We start from the raw sequence: 23538 nt of genomic DNA on the forward strand, positions 1-23538 counted from the left end.
ATACTTGTAATGTGGAGGTAGGGAACCCTTTTCAGCCAAAGGGCCACATTCTCTTCTGGACAGCTTTCCAGGGGCTGATGGTGGGTGTTGCCAGAGGCAAAAGTGGATGGAAGAGCAAGCGTAAATTTTTCCTCTGTGCAGTAGGGTAAAAGGTAAAGGGACCCCTGACCATTAGGTCCAGTCGTGACTGACTCTGGGGTTGCGGCGCTCATCTCGCTTTACTGGCTGAGGGAGCCGGCGTACAGCTTCCGGGTCATGTGGCTAGCATGACTAAGCCGCTTCTGGCGAACCAGAGCAGGGCACGGAAACGCCATTTACCTTCCCGCCGGAGTGGTACCTATTTATCTACTTGCACTTTGACGTGCTTTTGAACTGCTAGGTTGGCAGGAGCAGGGACCGAGCAACCGGAGCTCACCCCGTCGCGGGGATTCGAACTGCCAACCTTCTGATCAGCAAGTCCTAGGGTCTGTGGTTTAACCCACAGCGCCACCCACGTCCTTGTGCAGTAGGGTAGTTTTAATTAATTAATTAATTAATTATACATCCTGCCTTTCTTCCCAAAGGAGCCCAGTGTGTACACAAACCCACACCTCCCTCTACCTCTGTATTCTTCATCCAGACAAGGAGGAGGCATGATCAGAGTTCTAGGACACAATCCGACCAAATTTGGAGAGTATTCTAGGGCCAAGTAGAGAGGCCTGGAAGGATGCAGTTCACCTTCAGGCCCGAGAGTCTCCACCCGTCCTGTAAGGCAGGGGTGGCCAACTTCCAAGAGACTGCGATCTTCTCACAGTTAAAAACTGGCAATGATCTACCCCATTTTGGGGGGTTCAGGTCGAAGTTGTTGGGGGCCAAAGTTGTTTGTCTTCTTTGGGGGGAGCCGGTGATCTACCACAGACATCCAGTGATCTACCGATAGATCATGATGTACATGTTGGACGTGCCTGCTGTAAGGCATAATAAGAGTTGGGTACCACAGCTGAGGTTCCCTGGGGGGCAGTTTTCCTAGTTGCACCATCGGAGAATTAACTTCCAGGTTTGCACTGTTGAGAACCACCTGCCACGTTTGAGCTTCATTCCCAAGAACATTCCATCCCATTGAAATAACGAGAGCTAGCTGTCTTCCTTCTGTCACGGCAACAAAGGGTCTTTGCTGTAGCACCTCAGAGTCCATCACATTGGTTAAGGCCCAAGTTGTCAGAAGCATTGGAAATATATCTGTGCATTTCTCGAAGCCTTTCCCCCCATGCCCCTTTGTGTGCCAAAGACTGATGTGCATAGACCTTGGCAAATAAGTCCTCCCTGCCCTATAATTTTTTCTGATGGGAGTGACTTGTGGGTGGAGGCCCAAGGCAGAAAATTGTAACTTGGGAAGCGGCTCTGAGCTCTGCATTCCGAGAAACAGAGGCAGCCACCAGGACGGGCAGTTGCCAGAAAGTGTCTGGCCAGAGGAGGAAACCAATGAAAGGCAGCAGAGCCCGAGCTTCAATGGCCTGCACACAAATTCCTTTAAATGGCAAACTGGCTGAGGAGAAATGCCTCAGAGGGCCAGTTTATGGGTGTGGTCCCCCACATCCCTGACCACAGCTGCTTCTCAGCTTAAACAAAATGGCCTGAACGACAAATTTCCCACGGGTGTCTATATGCCATTTTAGAAGGATGCCACAATGGAACAACTCTTCTGTTGCCTTAGAGATGCTGGCACAGCTCTACTGGCAGTGGCGCGTAACCCATGGGTGTAGCCAGGATTTTTGTTGGGGGGGGGGAGAACCTCAGTTAGCCATGTATTTTTATTGACTTGGGGGGGGGACAGCTGCCCTTCCCTTCCCCCCCTTGGCCACGCCCATGGCATAGCCTATGGCAAAGTAATCAGAGAGCACATATAATCTTGCATCCAGAGAGGCTGGAGGGATGTGGTCCATCTTGTGAGGAAGAGTTGGAGAAGCTGGGTAGATTATAATCTGGAGAAGAGAAGGTTAAGGAGAGACATGATGGCCATCTAATATCTGAAGGGCTATCATGCAGAAGATGAAGCAGGCTTGCTTTCCCTTGCGGCAGACGGCAGGACTGAATCCAGCTGGTGGGCGATGGCAAGGAAGCAGATTTCAGCTAAATATTAGGAGAAACCGACAGTAAGAGTTGCTCAGAAGCGGAACAAATGGCCTTGCGAGGTGGTGAGCTCTCCTTCACTAGAGGATGGCTGTCTCTCAGGGATGCTCTAATTCAGGGGTGGGGAGCCTCATGCCAGGGAGGCAAATGTGCCCCCTGAGACATCTCTTTCTGGCCCTTGGAATGTTCTCCCCCTCTCCCCAGGCTACTCCCCTCACTGGCACTGCTTCAAACCCCAAGTTTTTTTGTCTACCTGGAACACATCCTTGAACTCTGATAAGGTCTCTTAGAGACTAGCCTACTGTTCAAAGGCAAAATTTACATGTGTCGCTCCACCTGCCTTTGCCTCTGGCTCCGCCCACCACTAGCACATGGTTCAACTGGTTGCCTGGAACAGAATAAGGACGTTGGACTGGAAATGATTTCTTCTCCCTTGTTGTGGTTGCAGATTCTTGTATGGAGCAGGGGGACTGGGCTAGATGGCCTGTAAGGTTCTTTCCAACTCTAAAATTCCATGATCGTATTGAAACAGATTTCAGTCAACCAAGCTGTAGGCATGAAATTGGAAAGAAATGACTAATAGCAGCGAGTAATTGCAGGTATATTTTTTACCTATTTTATCTTTGTGAGAGCCAGTGTGGTGTAGTGGTTAAGAGCGGTAGTCTCGTAATCTGAGGGAACCGGGTTCGCGTCTCCGCTCCTCCATATGCAGCTGCTGGGTGACCTTGGGCTAGTCACACTTCTCTGAAGTCTCTCAGCCCCACTCACCTCACAGAGTGTTTGTTGTGGGGGAGGAAGGGAAAGGAGAATGTTAGCCGCTTTGAGACTCGTTAGAGGGAGTGAAAGGCGGGATATCAAATCCAAACTCTTCTTCTTCTTCTTCTTTAAAAATGAAATAACATATCACTACACATCTTTCAGTTAAGAAATATGTGAATGAGTCTCTCTTTTTTAAAATGCCCCATTAGAGAAGGGGGAGGGATTAGCATTTGTTTAAAAGGTGATTTGTAGATAACAAATTGGGATTTTGAAAAGACTTCAAATCATCAGTGTTTTAAATAGCCCTGTTGCTGTAATTAACACCCGCCTGTTACAAGCCCTCTCCTCACCCCTGTTCATTGCCAGTGTACTGTGAACAGACCTTAAGGCCAAAGCAGAAGAGGACTTTATAGAATGAAGCCTTTTCAAACAAGGACCTGACCGCTGTGATTTTTAGGAAGCACCGGGTGGAGGAGTTCTGAAACTGTGCCCTACCAAGCCTCTCTAAGGTCTGGTCCATGTGTTATGCTGAGCCAGGGTGTGACCCACAGTGATCTTGCAAACATGGTTCTCCCAAGGAGGACGTGGCATTCACTGTTCCCTGCTGGAGCTTTTTAGGTTCATGCAGGGCCAACGGCTAATCCACGGTTTGGCTTAGCATGTCATCCAAACCCAGGATAGTGCTGAAGGTGCTTCCTGCTTCACCATGATGGGCAGCCATAGGACAAACCTGCAGCATCTTCCAAGAGAGAAAGGGACAACTACAAAAGGTTTTGTTTGCAGTCGCTGGCATCGCTAGGAAATCCTGCTCTGTGAAGCCCTGGAGAGTCAGTGCTGGTCAGTGTAGTCCAAGAGTGAGGAGCTGAATGCCTGGGGGCCAAACACTACCATCCAGGCCTCTCTGCTGGTCTTCAAAACTCTACCAGGCCTAATTTGTATTCTTCTCCAGTATCCCTGGATTCTGATAACACCTCCTTCTGGCTTGAATGGAGGACAGAGAGGGGTGTGTGAATGCGTGTAGAAACCAGCCTACTGTTTAAGAAGCCCTTTCCTAGCCCTCCCGTCTCTGCTTAGCTGGAGGTGTCAAGGAGTGAACCTGGGGATCTATACTTTCTGCGTGTGCTCTACAAGCTCTGTTGCAATGCTCCAACCTTTCAGCCTAAAGACCCTCAATTTTCAGCAGTCCTCCTAACAACAACAACGATGATGATGTCACTTGAGCTATCTCTTCTTGATTCACCAGTTTCAGGGCAGAAGTAGCTTAGTTTCACTCTTTCCTCCAGTTTTTACATGGACAGGAACTTATGGAAGATGAAATGTGCATGGATCCACTGATGATCCTGCATACCTTTTTACAGCCCTGTACCAGTGAACTTGGCCCGCCTACCTACAGTTCACTGGGGTTTGCTAGCTATCTGATCATCCAAAGCAAACCTAGGGAAATGGCGGGTAGTTCACAATATGCAAGGCAGGGGTTGGGCATGTGTTGCTGCTGCAGAAAGCTTGAGGTATTGATCATCTATTTTTAGGTACTTGGTAGGAAAGGGAGAAAGCTGAGCAAATTGGTCTGTGAGGCCTTCGATTTGGGCTGCAGCAGAGTCGTAAATACAACGTCGGCATGCCAAGGCAAACACAACAGTATCTCTGGGAAGGATTACTGTATTTCTAACCATAAATGCTTGCTGTCTGTAACCAAGGCAATGAAAGACGTGGAGCATTAAGCTATGTAAAAAAAGAGGTGGTGGCATGTACTTTGCTGACCCAAACCCCGCGGTTGTGTTTATTCCTGACATTCCCCTCTGAATGTCACGGCACAAAGTGTGGTAAATGAGATCAGTAAAATCTTAATACTAATAAAAGAGATTCCTCTGACTTCACAAGGCATGGGTAACTAGCAGCCTTTGGGCAGCTATAGTCACCCGATACTTTAAAGGCTCTACATATTATTTTGCATCAGCATTGACTCAAAGAGAGGAAAGATAATTAATGACACTCTTGGTCACTGTTTGTAGTCTGTTGTAAATACAGCACGCTATCCGTCTCCTGTTACAGTCTTGCATCCTGATGAAGTGGATGCAAGATGAATGCACTGCATATTATGGGAAGTCTATTTTAGCATGAGTGAAGAGAACAAATGCAAACGAAAGAGATTCTGTGGGACATTTTAAATTAGAATTTCAGGACATCCTCATTTATCTGGATGCCCTGGAGAACAATGAAGGGAGCTTTGTCTAAAAAAGGAGCTATTATTTTCATGAAGGTTACATGAGGAACTGTCTGCACTTTCAGCTACACTATTAATGAATAGTTTTTGTTTGAGATGTTCATTTTTTATTTTACATTAAGGCTGCAATCGTGTACATAGGAGTAAGTCTCACTGAACTCGGTAGGACTTCCTTCTGCGTAGGCATGTCTAGAAGTGCACTGCCTGAACCAAAAAATACCACTCCATAGCAACTATAGTTCTGTGGATTTTGGCTGCATGTTTTGAAAATGTTCGTTGCTTCCCTCCTTTTGGATTATCAGCTGGCATTATAGTGGAAACTGCCTTTTCTAGTGAGAGTTTTGCTATTTAAACAGATCTGTTTGATTCATTTCAGTCCCAAGGATCTCAGAGAGCAGCTGTACTTTAGCCTCACAATAAAGCAATCACATGAGGCAAATTGGGTAAGAAAGTGATAGGGATTTGCCTTGTCTTCTGAGAGCCTCATTTCAGAGCAAAGATCTGAACTTTGTTCTCTCACACCCAAGCTGGACACTCTAAAGTTATCTGCATTAATGAGTGTTTCAGGCAGAAGGCAACAGTTGGCATCATCTATATAGCCCTTGAAATGTTTCTTGGCTAGAATTCTCACCATCCCTGACCATTGACCATCTGGCTGGGGCTGATGGGGGTTGGAGTCTGGAGGTCCACACAGGTTCTCCTCCCCTTATCTTGCATGACTTTCTGCATGATTCAGGCTTTGCAAACCCACACCACCTTGTGTAATCTTGTAATAAGCGTTGGCTGTTACATATAAACTGACCTAGAACTGGGTAGTATTTGCTACCCAGAAGGACAGTGTTGGTGGCAACAGAGGCAATGGTGTTTTGCAGAGAATTGTGTTGGTTGCCATCTTAAGACAGTGATGCTAACTAAGTGTGCCATCAGCTAGCTGCCCAGTGACCACATTTATCTGTCCATAAAACTGGATACACTGTATGCACTGTGTGTGTGGGAACTTTTAAGAACTAAGCAGAACCAGAGTCTCATAATTCTTTGTTCTGAGTCATTTTTGAATCCAGCTAAGTGGGAGTGAGAATCTGCTGCTGAATCACAGATTAGCTGGAATTCAGCAATATGTATTGCTCCTTCTGTTAGTCCACTAGATGTCCCATGTATAGCTAAACACGCTCAGTGAGAGAATTGGAGTGAGTTTCTGCATACCTAGGAGACCCCTGAGATATGCCAGAAAATCTGGGCTTCTTGGAGAGGAAAATACCCCAAGTTCTCGAAAAACTGGTAAGGACCAAGAGCTGTACTTGTGTGCAGAATTGCTGCTGTCGCTGAATGTTGGCAGGAGGGAGCCCTACACAGTCACTTGGGTTTCCTCATAAAGGGAGGGATGGTTAGGTATTTGCACCTCTGAGCCAAATTCTCTTACAGGAGTCAAAGAAGATATTTCATGGCTCGAGCAGGGAGGCTTCAATGGCTGTCGGTGGAACTGACTCCATGCAGCCAGGTTCCCTGACCCAAGTAAGGAGACCACTGTTCAAAAATATGTGTTTGCATCACTTGCTGGTTCATTTGTGCAGATGCTCATTCATATACGCATCCATGTTCAGGGGCCGCATATCTGTTTTGCATTGCTTTCAGCGAGATGCATGTGGATCTCCTTAGTTGGATCAGAGCAAGACAGCAGGGATGGGAGGATATAGATATTAAAGTTTTGGTAGGCCCCACAGCATAAAGAAGATCAGACTTACAAAGTGAAGTATTTAAATGCATCAATGAATTGTTCTGGTAATAAGGAGAGACTTATGTTACAGCACAGGTAATCTACCAATCAGCAGTGAGAACACTATGTGTATCATACAGAACAATTTCTGCCAGTTACAAAAATCTAGATTTATGCATCCTCTAAGCCAAAATGTGATGTCATTTACCTTGGGCCAGTTTGTCTCTGACAGCTCATACTGTTCTTTTAAAACGACTATTTTCTTTCCGCTTCTTTATTCTGAATAATAGTGGAAATTCTTGTCCATTTTAAAGTGTTTATTCTTTGCCCTAAAGAAAATAATTAAAAATGAGAAGAAACATTTCAGTTGAGAAATATAGTTTCTGTACGGTTGGTGAAAATGACCCAACTTTTTAGTCTCAAAGGGGACAAGGCCAACTCCTGCTGTTTGAAGTTTGTGTTTTTACACCCATTCATTCATTCATCCATTCATTCATTCATTCATACAACCAGGCTGGATTAGCATGCTCCAAAAGAAGGGGAGAACTAAGAATGGACTTAGTCTGCATGAATGTAGCTGGCATATTAAGAGGCCCTTCTTAAGATGTGCCCCATTGACTAGGAAGTTGAAATTTCAGCGGGAAACCCTGTGACATGTACAGAGACAATAGCCTTTGAGGAATGCTTAAAAATCGTGGGAATAAAGTCTTGTTTCCCACTGAATGCAATCTAGCTCACTTCATTAGTATTTTTTGAAGAACCATGGAGAATTGATGTTTAATCTACAGGTTCAAACAAACTGTGTACGTAGAAAAAGTGTGTGGCATTGTAATTTGTAATAGTAGAGTCTGGGTTTGTGCCTTCATTCTTTTCACCAGCTAATTCTTTATAAAGTTAAAATGACTCTGGAAATCAGTTGATTTGGAGTTTTCACATATTGCTACTCTTAACAAGACTATACTGAAGGGACCCTACTCTCAACCCAGCTCTAGTAGCTGGAGGTTTTCCATTCTAGTTTAAAAGTTGTGTGGAAGCTCCTTACATTGAAAGTAGTCCGATCTTAAGTACAGTGGTGCCCCGCAAGACGAATGCCTCGCAAGACGGAAAACCCGCAAGACGAAAGGGTTTTCCGTTTGCAGAGGCGCTTCGCAAGACAAATTTCCCTATGGGCTTGCTTCGCAAGACGAAAATTGACGAAAAATTTTGAGTTTTTCCCCCGCTCCAAAACCCCTTTTCCTGAAGCGCTAAGCTGCTAAAAGCATTTTAGCAGCAAAACCGCTAATCCCTTAAGCCTTAAAAAGCCGTTTTTAGCCCTTAAACTGCCAATAGCGCTAATAGCGCTACTCCGTCAATGGGCTTGCTTCGCAAGACGAAAAAACCGCAAGACGAAAAGACTTGCGGAACGGATTCTTTTCGTCTTGCGAGGCACCACTGTAATTCTGTTTCACAGGCATAATGGGGATGAGAATGGGCTTCCCTTTGGTTTGTTCCGCTTTGGTCTGATCAGAGTTTTTTATAGCATTGAGTACTACGAAGCCGGATAACATATTTACATGTTAAAAGTTCAGGTCCAAATTATGCCTCCCATCTCCATTGCACTGTCCAAAGTCCATTTGGGGGGCCTAATCCAGCCCACCGGTTGGTTTAATCTGGCCCCTGTGGCAGTTTATTTCCTGGGGTAAAATCCGAAAAAAACCCCAACAACTTCAACCCTTAGAAAAGGTCAATAACTCTGGTCGGCCCTCATGGCCCTTCTCTTCATCAAATCTGGCCCGCTTTGAAAAAAGTTTGGACACCACTGTTTTAAAGCAATGTATTGGATCCATCATTAGTCATACTTGGAGTAGATCCATTGAAATTAATGGCTATGACTCCTGGTAGATAGAAGTCATACATCTGAGCCAGGTAACCACTAACAGTAGCTCTCATGAAGATTTCATTGATCAGGCAGGGATATAAGAGATCAAGCAGCCCCTGAGATATCACGGACCCAAGTTGGAATTAATATAAAAGCCTTGACCCTGGCAAGCTGAGTCAAGCTATTGAGTACTGTTATGGAGTAGCTATTGGGTCTCCCACCCCCAATATGTTATGGGAATTTTATTCTAGATTGTTTATATGGGGAAAAGACAGAGTGTGGGCAGTTTCAACCACAGCAGATTTGAGTGGGTTCTTGCCTCTTTTGTTTCTCTCATGCCCACATCCCCCCCCCCAGCTTTTTGTCTTCTAGCACCCAACAGCCAGTCTTCTTTCACAAGGAATTTCCTGGTTTGGCCAAGGGAATGAAGTTAGCTTTTCCACCACACACCTCTGGGTTTTTGGCATGGTGGTAGTTAAATCCTAGTGAGATAATCCTTGCTTTGCTTGGTTCTCTGCCTTCTGGTTTTGTAGTTTTCCTTCATGCACAGAAATGATGGTGTGGTCTTTAAAAGGAAGCCCCCTTCCAGTTTAAGAATTATTTTAAAATAGATAGCTCTATAGGAAAAGGGTGAGGGAGGGGGGTTAAATATATATATGACCAAAATCCTTTGACTTTGTAGAGTTTCCAAACACTTGGCTAGTCTGAGCTGGGAGGCAGAGGGTGGGGTCTGTCTCTTTCAAAGGATATGTAAGGGCACGTCACTGCTAATGTTCCACTGGAAAAGAAATGAGCGCCCCATGGAGTTCTGGAAATGTGATATGGTAGCTTGGTTGCCTCTCTCCTGCTTGCGATAACTGCTTCATCTGGAGTTGTACTAACGTGTGTTGCTCCCTGGTCGCTGTCCGTCATGTGCCTTTATGAGCTTACACCTCCTTCACAGCAAGGCTGCATAGAATCAGTTGGCTGGTGATCTCATAAATTCCTCAAGTCTGCAGCAGGATCATCGGCCCTCTGGCACACTAACCTACCTAAGCCAGAGGATAGTGTGCCAAAAGCAAAGCAACGGAGCAGACATCTCCTATCAGCACTTGGTAGCCCAGGTAAAAGCATAGTGTTTTAGATATTACAATACTGTTTCTCTTGTGCCACAACCTTTGGGCATATTCTGATAGAGACCCGGGATTTCTGAGTATGTGTACATTCAGATGTGCATGAGGATCAGGGTAGAATGTGTTGGTGTGTGTGTGTGTGTGAGAGAGAGAGAGAGAGAGAGAGCAGTGTGAGAAAGCAAGCAACAAAAATGAAATCCAACTCCACCCTGAAATCTGTTTTGGGTTTTGTAAAGCTTGTTCACAGGCCTTTTAAATGAATAACAATCCTGTAGGCAAACAAACAAGCCAAGAGCCCAACCTTCACCCAGACTAGCACCACTTAGCATGTGTTGTTAATTAATGGACATTGTTCAGAATGAAGATCCTTGGTGAGCATTCATATGGTCTGCTGGAAGGAACAGCCATAAAATTCCATGGGAGGAATTCAACAATGCGCTCTTCCACTCTTCCCATCAGGGCAAACATTTCTGCTTGCCAGGTGGAATGAAGCCCCTCTCCTCTTGCCATGTGCTGTTCTGGGGGTTCTCCTCACCCTCCAGAGGCAATCTGAGCAACTTGGCATGGGGGGCAAACAGGGGGAGGAGAGGAGGGGAAGTCCCATTGCAATAGTAGAACCCCTTGTATTGACATCCAGCATGCTGGCTTAGTTAAATCTGGCCCTGAGTGTTTGCACACACAACGTCCTGATTCTTGAAGGGTGGTGGCACTTCTTTGTGTGGGCCCCATGCGACAAGCTGCTTCTATGCAGTGCCAGTGTGGTGTAGTGGTTGAGAGCGGTAGTCTTGTAATCTGGGGAACCGGGTTCGCGTCTCCGCTCCTCCACATGCAGCTGCTGGGTGACCTTGGGCCAGTCACACTTCCTTGAAGTCTCTCAGCCCCACTCACCTCACAGAGTGTTTGTTGTGGGGGAGGAAGGGAAAGGAGAATGTTAGCCGCTTTGAGACTCCTTAAAGGGAGTGAAAGGCGGGATATCAAATCCAAACTCTTCTTCTTCTTCTTCTTCTCTTGTGCTGCTGTGGCACGGTCAACCTTCCCAGTTGGCCTCTCTTTGGGGGAGTGGAGAAGGAGGAATATTCCACACGAATGGCTTGCCACAGGTGCACCCATGAAATTGCATTTCCAAGTGTGGTAAGCTCCATATTTGAAAGAGGCCAAGGCTGCATGGTTTCTCCATGTGATGGAATAAATGTGCTGCTACAGGGATTGCCACATTTTGAAGCAAGTGGAGGAATGCCACGTAATGTAAATGAATCTCTTAATATGAGGGTCATGTGTTCGAGCCCCGCATTGGGCAAAAGATTCCTGCATTGCAGGGCGTTGGCTAGATGACCCCTGTGGTACCTTCCAAGTCTAAAATTCTGTGATTCTGTGAGGTGACCATCTGTAAGAATATTAAATCTGGAGTCTTTACAGGATCTTCAGCAGCAGGGTCTTGTCACCAGTTCCTTCTGCAGTAAAGATACAGAATATCTGAAACCAGAATATCTGTTTGTTTGCTAACTGATCCCCATCTTTTTGCTGCAAAGAGAGTATAAATTGGAGTAAGAGAAAAGGGTTGGCGTGCTTTCGCAGGATCATTCATGAAGCCTCAGTCATCCCTGGACTGCATCACAGTCTTGAAGAGTGAGTGAAACATCTGGAACCTAATAAACCTATTGGCTATATGCCTGCCACACCTTCAAAATTAGACTGGCATTGCCTGGTTCATCTTGGAAGGGAATCTGAGTTGTCGTGCCAAAAGAGAAAATGCAACTGGCATGATTTTCCCGCCTAAAGCAAAAGACCTTAATAATCTTTTTAAAAAAAGGGGGGTGGGGAAGCATTATGGTTGAGAGGGCATTTTTTAAAACTTCTATTGTTTGAGGCTGATAAACTTCACCACTGCATACTCAGATCCTCCCGCTTTGTAATGTAGAGTGAAATAAAGGCAGGCAGCTCGCTGGAAGAGTGAATTGAGAGACTTGCTTTTCTCCTGCCCAGGCCAACATTTTTCCACACTCTGCTGCTTCCAGACAACTTGGCAGGGCTAGTGGGCTCAGTGGCTGGCAGCCTCTGCCCTGGAGATGCACAGGAATGAAGTGGCCGGGCATTCAGAACTCAGCACCTTCTCATGGCTCCTGCCAAGGCTGGGAAGCCATCACTCTTTATTTGCATTAAAAACACATCATCCAGTTTTTTGGTGGGGGGTGGAATATCTTACTGCCAAATAAAGCACACTGGTGGAATTATTGTTGGCCAAAGTGTTCTGCAAAGAGATCCCTCCGATCTCCCCTCACGAAACTCTTTGAGAACGGTTTGTACTTGATAGGAACGTTTGGCCTTCTGTGATAATGGTTGTGTTTTGCCTGAGGGGTACAAGAGTAATGACGAACACACTGGTTTCTTAGGTTTGTACTTTGCAAGTGTCTCTTAGCTCTAAGTAAAGACACATCAGCAAAGCCCTTTATTGATCTTGGAGCAGCTCCTGCAGTCAATTTTAGCTCAGCATTTGCATGATCAAAATGCCATCCTGCAACAACATTGAGATTTAGGGCACTGCTCAAACAAGGTGTTTGTTTTGCGCTGTCCATAAATACTGTCTTCATCAAAATGCCATCCCAATCCGCAAATTCAATCTGGATTTACCATTTCCATGGAAAATCCACTTAAATAAAATTAAAAATGTGGAACTGGGAAATCTGGCTTAAAGGGAGAGGGTGGGAAATCGAGGGGCATTTTGATGTGTGCGATATTGTGCGAACAACTTTCATGTTTGAGTAGCACTAAATTCACAGTAAACTCTGATGGGGAAGTGAGCTTAATCTCAATACTGTTGTGGCAAACCACTTTCTAGAAGTTGTTTCATTTTCTTTAAATATATATTAAAAATGATCAGGTTGGAAGCCCATCCCATAACCCTCTTATATAATAACCACCCTGTTTAATATATGTGACTAAGGCAGCTCAAGGAACAATCTTCAGCTCCCACAAATGGCAGCTGAAGGGGGTCACAGGATCCTGTGGACTTCCTCTCTGTTGACAGAAGGGGAGGTAGGTTAGGTTAAGAGACAGTGACTGGCCTAAGAACACCCAGTGAGCTTATGGTTCAGCAGGGATTGGAACCCCAATCTCCCAGTCCAGTGCTTTTAAGCTGCTACCATGATGCTTGCATGAGTTTTTAATGCGGCCAGAGAGCACCAGAACAGAACAATGTCTGCATCCTTTAAGCATACAAAAAAAATCAAAAGACTCTAAAGCCATAATGTTTCTATCTGTGGCGGGATCTGCACAGCTCTGGTTCTCACAGAATCTCCTGCTTTCGACAGATTTGTGACACACAATGCTTCAGTAGTTTTCCTCCTTGACAGTACAATACAATAGGCACTTTATTCCAGGGATGGGGGATGAGGGAAGCGGAAGATAAAAAAGAACCGGCACAGAACTGCCTGCCAGATTCCCGACTAGAGATGTCCATTGTCAGCCTCCACAACACAGCATGTGCTTCTCTCTGTTGATACCCTGTCCCTGCTTTATGACTCGGGGCATCTTCGCCTCCTCCTGTCTGTGTCAAGTCCACGCAAGTTAATAGCTCACAAGGTTTAATGGGTTGGTGGCGCACTGGTGGGAGGAACTCTCTTAACTTATTAAAGCTTCCTTGCTGCCATGTTGAGAATCAGACCTCAATTCTTCAAGTTCATTAGGGGATACTATGCCACTCGTTCTCTCTATGCCTAGCCTACCTCACAGTCGGTTGTGAGGATGAAATGAGGAGAGAAAACTACATACAGTGGTACATCGGGTTAAGAACTTAATTCGTTCTGGAGGTCCGTTCTTAACCTGAAACTGTTCTTAACCTGAAGCACAACTTTAGCTAATGCTGCCGCTGGAGCACGATTTCTGTTCTCATCCTGAAGCAAAGTTCTTAACCTGAAGCACTATTTCTGGGTTAGCGGAGTCTGTAACCTGAAGCGTCTGTAACCTGGAGCATATGTGACCCGAGGTACCACTGTACACCACTCTGAGGAACTTGGGCAGTGTGTGTGTGTTTAGAAAAAAAACAGCTGGGTTTTGTGTGGCTGGAATGTCACCATTTTACAAAGCAAAGAGTCATATCTGCTGCTATCATCACTGGCCCCTAGCAGGTTACTCATGAAAGGACTGCGGCCCTCAGACTGCCAGTTCCTTTGGACTTAAAGCCATGCATATGGAGAAAGGGAGGCAAACGGTATTAGAGGCAGACCCTTCCTTCTGCCTTTAAATTTTTATTATTAATAATAATCTTGGGAAATTAGTCACTTGCTTAAGCTTCTGCTAGAGAGGCTTACATCATTCTTTTTTTGTTTGAGCTCCTACTGCTCCTCCCTCCTTTTTCCTGTTACTGTCTAAACATGAGTGAGATAATTGGATGACCTGTTTAGGGTAGTTTAGAAACGGGCTCCTAATAGAAACGAGCAGGCATTTCTCCTTTACTCAGAGGTGATCGTTTCCTTGGTAGCTATAATAATAAACTCTCTGTGTACGTAGGTGGCAGTAGTTGGGGAGGCGGGGGCAGAGAAAGAAAAGTTAATCATTCTGGTATATGATAGCTCAATGTACACAAGTCTACGTGCCTGGGAGCATTCCCCCCCCCCCCACCTCCTGCTATGACAGAAAGATTCTGGTGAAAGAATGGATGCTTAAGTTGCTTTCTGATGAATAATTGTTGTCTGGGGGAGAGGCAGACGAAGGGTGCTAGGTTTTTTGTGGCCAGTTTTGTTGGCTTTTAAAGAAGCCATTGTACACAATCTCATGGTGCTGCATTAGTTATCATCTCTCTGTTTGCTCCATGGCTGCGCACCCACCCAGCTACCACTGTCTTGCAATGGACGTCATTCGCCCTGTTTACTTTATGAGGCCGGATGGAATCCTCCCTGCCTTCCCACCCCTGCCTCTGCCTGGCCTCTTTCCCTTTGGCATTTTAAAGCTGTCACTTCATATCCCTCTTGAATGTTTCTTTCATCTCCTTGCCCTGATTTTTATTTTAATGAGTAATTTAAAAAAAAAAATAGCAGGCTCCTGTTTTTATATAGCTACTTTTGTGGCCTAACAACCCACATCATGGTGTCGTTTCATGGAGGAGTATGCTGGAAGAGAGCTGCAGCTCAGTGGTTAGAGCATCTGCTTTGTGGTCCCCGATTCAATCCTTGGCCTCGCCAGGTAAGGCTGGGAGGAGCTGCTGCCGACCAGTGTCAACAGCACTGATCTAGCTCGAACAATCCCCTGACTCAGTACACTGGTACCTCGGGTTACAGATGCTTCAGGTTACAGACGCTTCAGGTTACAGACTCTGCTAACCCAGAAATAGTACCTCGGGCTAAGAACTTTGCTTCAGGATGAGAACAGAAATTGTGCGGCGGCGGCAGCGGGAGGCCCCATTAGCTAAAGTGGTGCTTCAGGTTAAGAACAGTTTCAGGTTAAGAACGGACCTCCGGAACGAATTAAGTTCTTAACCCGAGGTACCACTGTATAAGGCATCTTCCTATACTGTATATTGTATATTGTAGCAACCTAAACATCAAAAGAAACAGAGGCTTCAAAGGATGGGAGCCCCACACAGAATGATGCAAAATAACTTGCCATGTGACTGATCAGTGCTAACAGTTCTGAGGAAATGGAGGGAAAGTGTTTTTTCCCCAATAACTGTCACTCTTGTATTTAACTCGCTTGCTTGCCACAGGTATCCAGGAATTCCATGCAGGTGAGTGAGCGGGCAGCATCCCCCATCCCTGACTAGTTGTCTTAGTTTCTATGCGAGCTGCAGATACAGTAAAGTCTTTCTTTATTCATAGCTAGTGAGAAGCTGCAGCAAGGTGGCAGCAAGGGAGCACCCCTACCCCTTCCCATCTCCATCGGTCCACCTTGTAGCCTATTAAAAGGACTAGCAATCCTGCATTTCCATTCTGGCTGCAGAGGAGGGGGCTCTCCCCTACACACTTCATGCCCAACACAGAACTGTACAGCACAGACGACTTGCCTCCTAGCCAGCTAATAACATTTGCAGCCCAGTAACTTGTGGGCTTAGGGACGCGGGTGGCACTGTGGGTTAAAGCCTCAGTGCCTAGGGCTTGCCGATCGAAAGGTCGGCGGTTCGAATCCCTGCGGCGGGGTGCGCTCCCGCTGTTTGGTCCCAGCGCCTGCCAACCTAGCAGTTCGAAAGCACCCCTGGGTGCAAGTAGATAAATAGGGACCGCTTACTAGCGGGAAGGTAAACGGCGTTTCTGTGTGCGGCTCTGGCTCGCCAGAGCAGCGATGTCACGCTGGCCACGTGACCCAGAAGTGTCTCCGGACAGCGCTGGCCCTTGGCCTCTTTGAGTGAGATGGGCACACAACCCTAGAGTCTGTCAAGACTGGCCCGTACGGGCAGGGGTACCTTTACCTTTACCTTTAACTTTTGGGCTTACTTAAAAAAACTGTTGTAACTTTCTTTATTTACCCCATTCTTTAGCGGGATAAAAGGCTCCTGGAGCTGTGTACAAGTACAGACAGTCCCTGCCCTCTGTTTTATAATCTAAAATGTATGACAGGCAAGGAAAAAGCAGTGGGGAGAGAGGAGGAAAAGGTAAGCTCAGGTTCCAGTTATATATGTTTGCATTAATTTTGAGCATCTTTAACATTTCATGGGAACAGTGGCTCCCAGCTTGTGATGCCTGGTAAACCAGTCCAGCAAAGTGAGGCCATTTTAGCTCACTGGCCAAGTCCTGGTCAAAGGAAAAGAGGGAAGACTCTTATTGATTCCTGTTTATTGGCATTCATGGTTCTTTTTTCCTGGCACCCAAAATTATTACTGACATTTTGTCTTATCCCCCCCCCCTTTCTGTCTTTGGTGCATTTGTTCTAATTAAAAGCTGGAAACCTGAATGGTTCTGCTTGACTACTCAAACTAAACGTTTGCTTCCTGTTCACCCAGCTGTAAATCAGAGACCTGGCATGTTAGGTTTTGGATAAGCCAAAGGTAGTTAGGCTTGGTGCTTTAACTGGCTGTAGCACCTCCCCATAAAACGCAGGCAGGAGAAAGTGGTGTGCTATATACCGTATACATCTGGCCGAGGGTAGAACTTTGAAAAAGAGAAAGATTTCAACAGTTGGGTGAGTTTTCAAGTGACAGTTATCATAGAGCAGATCTATGCTTCGGGTGTGAATTTGGTTGCTACACAGGAGTAAATAGATACCCCTAGCACAGGGGCGGGGAAGCAGTTGCCTTCCAAATGATGTTGGACTGAAATTCCCATCTGTTCTAGCCAGCATGGCAGATTGTCAGGGGTCACTCGTCTGTGATATCTAGCCCTCCTAGAGAAACAGATTTCCCAGGCTCTGCTCTCACCTGATACCTTCTATGCAATTGAGTGTTCCTTTATCACATATTAATCGTGGCTCATATCTTCCTAGTCCGCCAGTCTTTTTGGAAAGACAGATTTGGCAGATTTATCTGCTTATACAGTCCTGTTTAACTCACATGATAGCATCTTTATTTGTTCATATGTGTTTGTCTCAAAGCTGGATATGATCTTTGTTAATTTGTGTTGATTCATTCTTCTGTATTCATTTTGCCTTGTATCCTGTTGATAAACCCAATAACAAAGAATTAGGATTTTTTGGCTGGCAAGCTTCAATTGACCATATTAGTTGAGCTTTCGTTGAGTAGTCCAAGGCGGCCAGTTTTCATTTGTTGAGAGAACATATTTTAATCAGTAGTAGTATGAGTGTAAAGATAAACCAACTTAGTTGTTCTATACTATCTTTGGTTCTGGTTCTTGCAATAGTGAATAAAGCATTTAATCTTGAACATAGCTTCTTACCCTTCTCAAGAAGACACCTGTGTTGATATTTTGATAATATGCAAATTTATTTAAATGTAGCTATGTTATCAGTGAAAAGTCTGATTAAAATCTCTCTTGATTAGCTGACAGCCCTACTTAGAACGTATTTTGTTATTTGTGGTGCTCTCTCAAGCTTTCTCTCCCCTGCCCCATCAAATCAGCATAATTTCACCTTCAAATAAGAATACTTATTAATTAAAGGCAACAGAAATGCAGGTTGTTGGGTTTTTAAAAAATAAATAAATAAATCTATATTTGAGGCTCATACAGTCATTCCAGATTGACTTGACTTTATTCAGTATGCTAATCAACCATGTAGTACCTTAATTTAAGATACATTAAACTGAAAAAAAATTACTTCGCAAATCCACTCCCTGCTCTTTTTTGAACGAGTAAATAATAAATCCTTCTAGTACTGTTAGAAACTAGTACTGATTTGTGTTTGAGGCAGGGAGAGACTGGAGCTTCATCCTCTGCTGTCAAAGTTTGGCTTTTTTCGAAAAGTAAAACTGCTTTCTCCTTCGTATAAACTGTCTGCTGTTAAAAGGACTTTCCAGAAGCCACCAACCATCAGCTTGTTTAGGATGGGCTGTAACCATTCATTGCTATGTCTGTGTGTTTTTTGCACTACATATACATTTTCCTCTGAGAGAAGAGAACTCTTGCAATTCATCTGCAGCTATCTGGCTCCTCTGGAGTACGGGACTGGGCAGTCTAATGGCTGCCAGCGTGCTTTGCTTAGGACCACGTGAGCCAAGAAGTAAAGCGTTCTGGGCCTTTGTGAAGGCGTCCAAGAATGACAGCCTATACAGCTTGTCTGCTTCCCACTGACTGCCTAGTTTGGCTGACAGCTTCAGTACCGAATGTGCCAGACAGCCATGTATACAGAAAGAAAGAGAGCGAGAGACAGGCAAAGCATGTTTTGTCTGTGAATGGAAACGGCATATTTTTAAAAAGAGGTATGGGTTGGCTCATGTTATGAAGTTGCAGAGCCATATGCAGAGCCCGGGGTGCTGCTCTGTAGTGGTGGATGCAGAGTTAGGCCCAGTGCTCGCATTACTCTGGTGGGATGGGAACCTTCAGCGGTGCACAGCTACTTCCTGAGAAGCCCGACCATGCAGGGAGAACCTGGTCCAAAGCTCCTCCCCATGGCAGGGTTAACCCATGCTCCTGAAACATGAGGCTGGCATGGACAAGCCACATTGCGGCCCTTTCTGTAGGATCTAGGGGTGTCTCTTAATCCCATGGTGGCTCAGGAAGCAGTGAGGCTGCAGGGCTATCAAGATAATGTTGCTGGGGGCCTTTCAACCTGGGAAGGTAGCCCATCTAGGAGAAGGAAAGCTCTGATCCTAAACCTCCACAGCCTTGCAGGACATCTTTGGAAGAAGAAAAGGCTCAGAAAGACAAACCTTGTATGCCCCTTTTCAGCAACTCTGCAGCCAATCTGGTGCCAGACGTATTGCTCTGCTTTACTTCGAACCACAACATCAAAGCCAGGAGGGGCATCTTGTTGTCTAGGCAGACCAGGACCTCCATGCACCCTGCCCAGGCTTGTGCCTCAGGGAAGTCACTTTGGTGCTGCTAATGCAGTGGTTTGACTTCATCCCCGGAGGCACACTCCATTGTCTTTCGAGATACAGTGGTATCTTGGGTTATAGACGTTTCAGGTTACAGACTCCGCTAGCCTAGAAATAGTACCTCGGGTTAAGAACTTTGCTTCAGGATGAGAACAGAAATCGCATGGTGGCGGTGTGGCAGCAGCGGGAGGCCCCATTAGCTAAAGTGGTACCTCAGGTTAAGAACAGTTTCAGGTTAAGAGCGGACCTCCAGAACGAATTAAGTTCTTAACCTGAGGTACCACTGTAGATGGATGCCAGGAATAACAAGGACCTTAGTTTTGGTTTTGACAGATGAAGCTTTAAATCTCAGCGTGTACAAAGGCTTTCTGGGTAGCCAAGAGAGTGTTGTGCCTCTGCTTCTCTATTCTGCATCTTTACAATTAGGGGGTGGGTGGGTGTACAGAACCATGGACATGCCTTTTCAGTGGCATGTTTTCAAATCTTTAAAACAAACAGAACAAAACTTTTTAAAAAAGAGAGCAGAATTAGTTACCTTTTAAAATCATCCCAAAGCCATGTGGAAAGAAAAAGGTTTTAACAGCCCACCTAAAATGAAGCAAAGTGGAAACCACTCCCTAAGGAGAGAGTGGTTTCCACTTTGCTTCATTCCTAAGGAAATAGTTCCATAGTTGGAGAAATCACCACAGAAAAGGCCCTGTCCCATCTTCCTTGGCAATTTAGTCTCTCTTGGCAATGAGGTATCAGCAGGTTGTCCAAAGCAGGTCTTAAGCTGCCAGATTTGCCTTTTCTAGGATATTTGCATGCTAACCCTTCCAACAGTCCAGTGAAGTAGATTTTTAATAGTTCCCATTTTCTAGAAGGCAAACTGAGGTTGAGACACAACTGACTGAGCAAACATTTGACCCTGGGTTTCATTCCAGCATGCTTATCCCTTTTATTGCTATTAAATAAGTTAGCAGTTTTATGTAATATTTACAGCATGCCGCATGAAGTAGTAAAGATTTACCTTCCATTTATTCCTTTCAACACATGACTTCACACTTCTCAACTTGAGTTTAAAAGCAGAAAACCTCATTGTTCCCTAGGAAAATTTTCACAAAATAGGCATACTTTCTCAAGGTTTTTCAAGACCAGATTCCTGGTCTCCTATACACATGATGAATAGGCGCCATGGCTTAGCTGGTTAAAGCGCCTGTCTAGTAAACAGGAGATCCTGGGTTCGAACCAGCGGTGCCTTAGAGTACCTTTCATTACTGGGACGTGGGTGGCACTGTGGGTTAAACCACAGAGCTTAGGGCTTGCCAATCAGACGGTCGACGGCTTGAATCCCCGCGATGGGGTGATCTCCCGTTGCTCGGTCACTGCTCCTGCCAACCTAGCAGTTCGAAAGCACATCAAAGTGCAAGTAGATAAATAGGTACCGCTCCGGCGGGAAGGTAAACGGCATTTCCGTGTGCTGCTCTGGTTTGCCAGAAGCGGCTTAGTCATGCTGGCCACATGACCCGGAAGCTGTATGCTGGCTCCCTCGGCCAATAAAGCGAGATGAGCACTGCGACTCCAGAGTCATCTGCGACTGGACCTAACGGTCAGGGGTCCCTTTACCTTTACCTATACACATGATGAGATCCTTGGTTATAAATGTAGAACAGAGATTTTTTGGCCTGCATTTGAACTGGTATTTCAGGACCGGAATCCTAACTCCCAACTTCCAGGGCCCCAACACCCCCCCACAGAGGATATAAAAGATTATGTATGTATATTTAGACAAATTGACTCTTACCATAAAGCAGGGATCTTACACTCTAAATCCATGTCTCTCCAGATATTGCTGGACACCAATTTCCATCAGCCCCAGCCATCATAATCAGGAATGATAGGAGTTGTAGTCTAATGAAGTCTGGAAGCCCAAAGGTTCCCCAGCCCTGCCATAAAGAAGCCTATACTCTTATTGTACCTCAACCTCTTTCTCTCTGTTTTTTAAGGATATGGGGCAATTAAAAGTGATGGGGGAGTGAAGGCTGCCATTTTGACTTTTGGCTTCAGGTGTGTCAATGTCCATGGCTGCTGTCATTGTGTTTTTAATGTCACATTTGTGCAATGATCCCCCCCTTACTCACACTGAGCATTCTTACTTCTTTAAAGACCCTGAGTGTGTCTGAGATGGAATATATTGTGCTGAAGTTCTCTCCTCTGTTTTTCCCTCAGAATCTTATGGCAAGAGCTCTCTACGATAATGTTCCAGAATGTGCAGAGGAGCTGGCTTTCCGCAAAGGAGACATTTTGACCGTGATAGAACAGAACACGGAAGGGCTGGAAGGATGGTGGCTTTGCTCCTTACACGGGCGGCAAGGCATTGTCCCGGGCAACCGTGTGAAACTTCTCATCGGCCCTGTGCAGGAGAGTCCCTCTAACCAAGACATGGCCAATTCGGGATCTGTACACCAACCTTTTAACCAGCCAAAGATCTACCAAGTACCTAGTGCTCATGCTTCTCCTCGGGATCCGGTCTACCAAGTGCCTCCTTCTTACCACAGCCAGGGGATCTACCAGGTACCCACCGGCCATGGTTTTCAGGGCCAAGATGTCTACCAAGTGCCTCCATCTGGGCAAAGGAGTTTTGTCGGAATGGATACCTCCCCTATAAGCAACAAGGTGGGTCCAAATTATCTTGAGGCATCTGTTTCAAAACCGTTTCCTTTGACTGTTTAGTTTTGGGGTAGGGAAAGTAGCTGAACGTGGTGGACTTCAACCCTCAAAAAATAGATAAAGCCTCAGTTAGTCTGGTATTTTTTTCTACCACCAGTGATAATGAGATTATTTTTTATTTATACATTTTCCAACATTATATATATATATATATATATATATATATATACACACACACATCTTACAATTGGCTTTGATCAACTCATATCTCAAGACTTCCCAGTCCACCCCTCCATGGCATCTTATTTGATCCTACGAGTTGTGCTACATATCCTTTTATTCCATCCAGTTTCATTCTATACTATTCCTAGTTGTTATTAACTGCTGTTCACAAATCAAACCCTACTTGGAGTTTTATTTGACTATCATACCTCTTTAGATACCCTCCAAAATGTTCCCACTCCTCTCTTATCAGTGTCTCATCTCGATTTCTTATGTTTGCTGACATAGTAACTAACCCCACATACTCTATTATCTGATCTCGCCACTGTTCTTTTGTTGGGATTTCTTTGTCCTTCCATTGTTGTGCATAGATTATTCTAGCCGCTGTGGTCGCATAGAAATAGGCAGAGTACCTTCTTGGGGACGTCACCCTTTGTTATACCTAATAAAAAGTTCTCCTTTTTTGGAAATGTAAACCTAAACATCTATTTAAATTCTGTATAGATTGTCTATTATCTCCAGGGGATAATAGAACGAGTTGAGTCTGTAGGACTCAATCTTCTGTCTTGCTTAGGACCAGTAGCTGAGCCAACTTTTGGTCAACTTGGATATTTGTCCCTCATTGAAGTGGTCCCATATAGTCCCTGACACCGCATACTAGGAGAAGTTCCTTCTCTTCCACACTGTGATACAAGAAGAATCAAGCACTGATGGATTCTGAGAAAATGGTAAATGAAGAATCCCTAACTGGTTGCTAGTAAGCTTGCAGGCTTTATTTGGCTTATTTATTTGGCTAATCAACTAAAGTTAGAGCTAATTAATTGGTTGTCTCTGGTGAAAGTGTAAAAGCTTTAGCAGCCTAAACTCTTGTGCACAGGGGCTACAAAATATGGTACTCAGTATTTCTCAAGCGGTCACCAATAGACCTCTATTCTGTTAGGCAGCTTTGTCTATTATTAAAACCATGCAAGTGCCAACATTATGTAAAGGCAGCTTTTTGTTTAATGAGTTTACAGGATGTATTTTAAGAAATGGCGCCAGATGTGACAACAGTGCCCGACAAGGAGAAACAGGAAATCTAGGTAATCTTTTATTTGAAAGGGTGACTCAAATATTAAACCTGGAGCAAATAAAAGTGACACTTGACATCTCTCTGCAGGGTTACGTGCCCATTGCATGAGTCAAGGCAATTGCTTCTTGAAAGTTAGTGGAAGGCCTGCTCTATAAAAAAAAATCCTTTGCATTTCATCTGATATGGAGCAGCTGGAAGGCAGGGCTATCAGTAAATCCTCTGTAATATTTAGAGCTCGTTGCTGAGCCCTTATAAATGTGTCTCGGTGATGTACAGCAGACAGGGATACTCGAGCAGGAAGTGCATGTCTGGAAGGTGCCACGGTTTAATCTTTCATTGCAGTTGATGTTGGCAGGAATTCTGGCTCTTTCCTTTTAAAACTAAAGCTGCAATCCTTCTAGCTT

General features: G+C 45.1%; 1 protein-coding gene and 1 long non-coding RNA gene across 3 annotated transcripts in view; one reads left to right on the forward strand and one right to left on the reverse strand.

The window, feature by feature from the left end:
- Positions 1 to 23538, forward strand: part of NEDD9 (neural precursor cell expressed, developmentally down-regulated 9) — a 70393-nt gene that overhangs the window by 13711 nt on the left and 33144 nt on the right. For both annotated transcript variants that reach the window (XM_083449360.1, XM_083449359.1), the window contains exon 2: positions 21400 to 21846. In XM_083449360.1, the coding sequence (XP_083305486.1) occupies positions 21406 to 21846 (441 nt within the window). In that variant the 5' untranslated portion in view covers positions 21400 to 21405. The remainder of the gene's footprint in view (positions 1 to 21399; positions 21847 to 23538) is intronic.
- Positions 7086 to 21296, reverse strand: LOC310681743. Its single transcript, XR_014513574.1, has 3 exons — positions 20975 to 21296; positions 17251 to 17353; positions 7086 to 7135 (listed from the first exon to the last, which is right to left on the reverse strand). It is a non-coding gene; the product is annotated as an uncharacterized lncRNA (long non-coding RNA).

This window comes from Podarcis tiliguerta (assembly GCF_965153285.1).
Source record: "Podarcis tiliguerta genome assembly, chromosome: 7".
NCBI classification, from domain to species: Eukaryota; Metazoa; Chordata; class Lepidosauria; order Squamata; family Lacertidae; genus Podarcis; species Podarcis tiliguerta.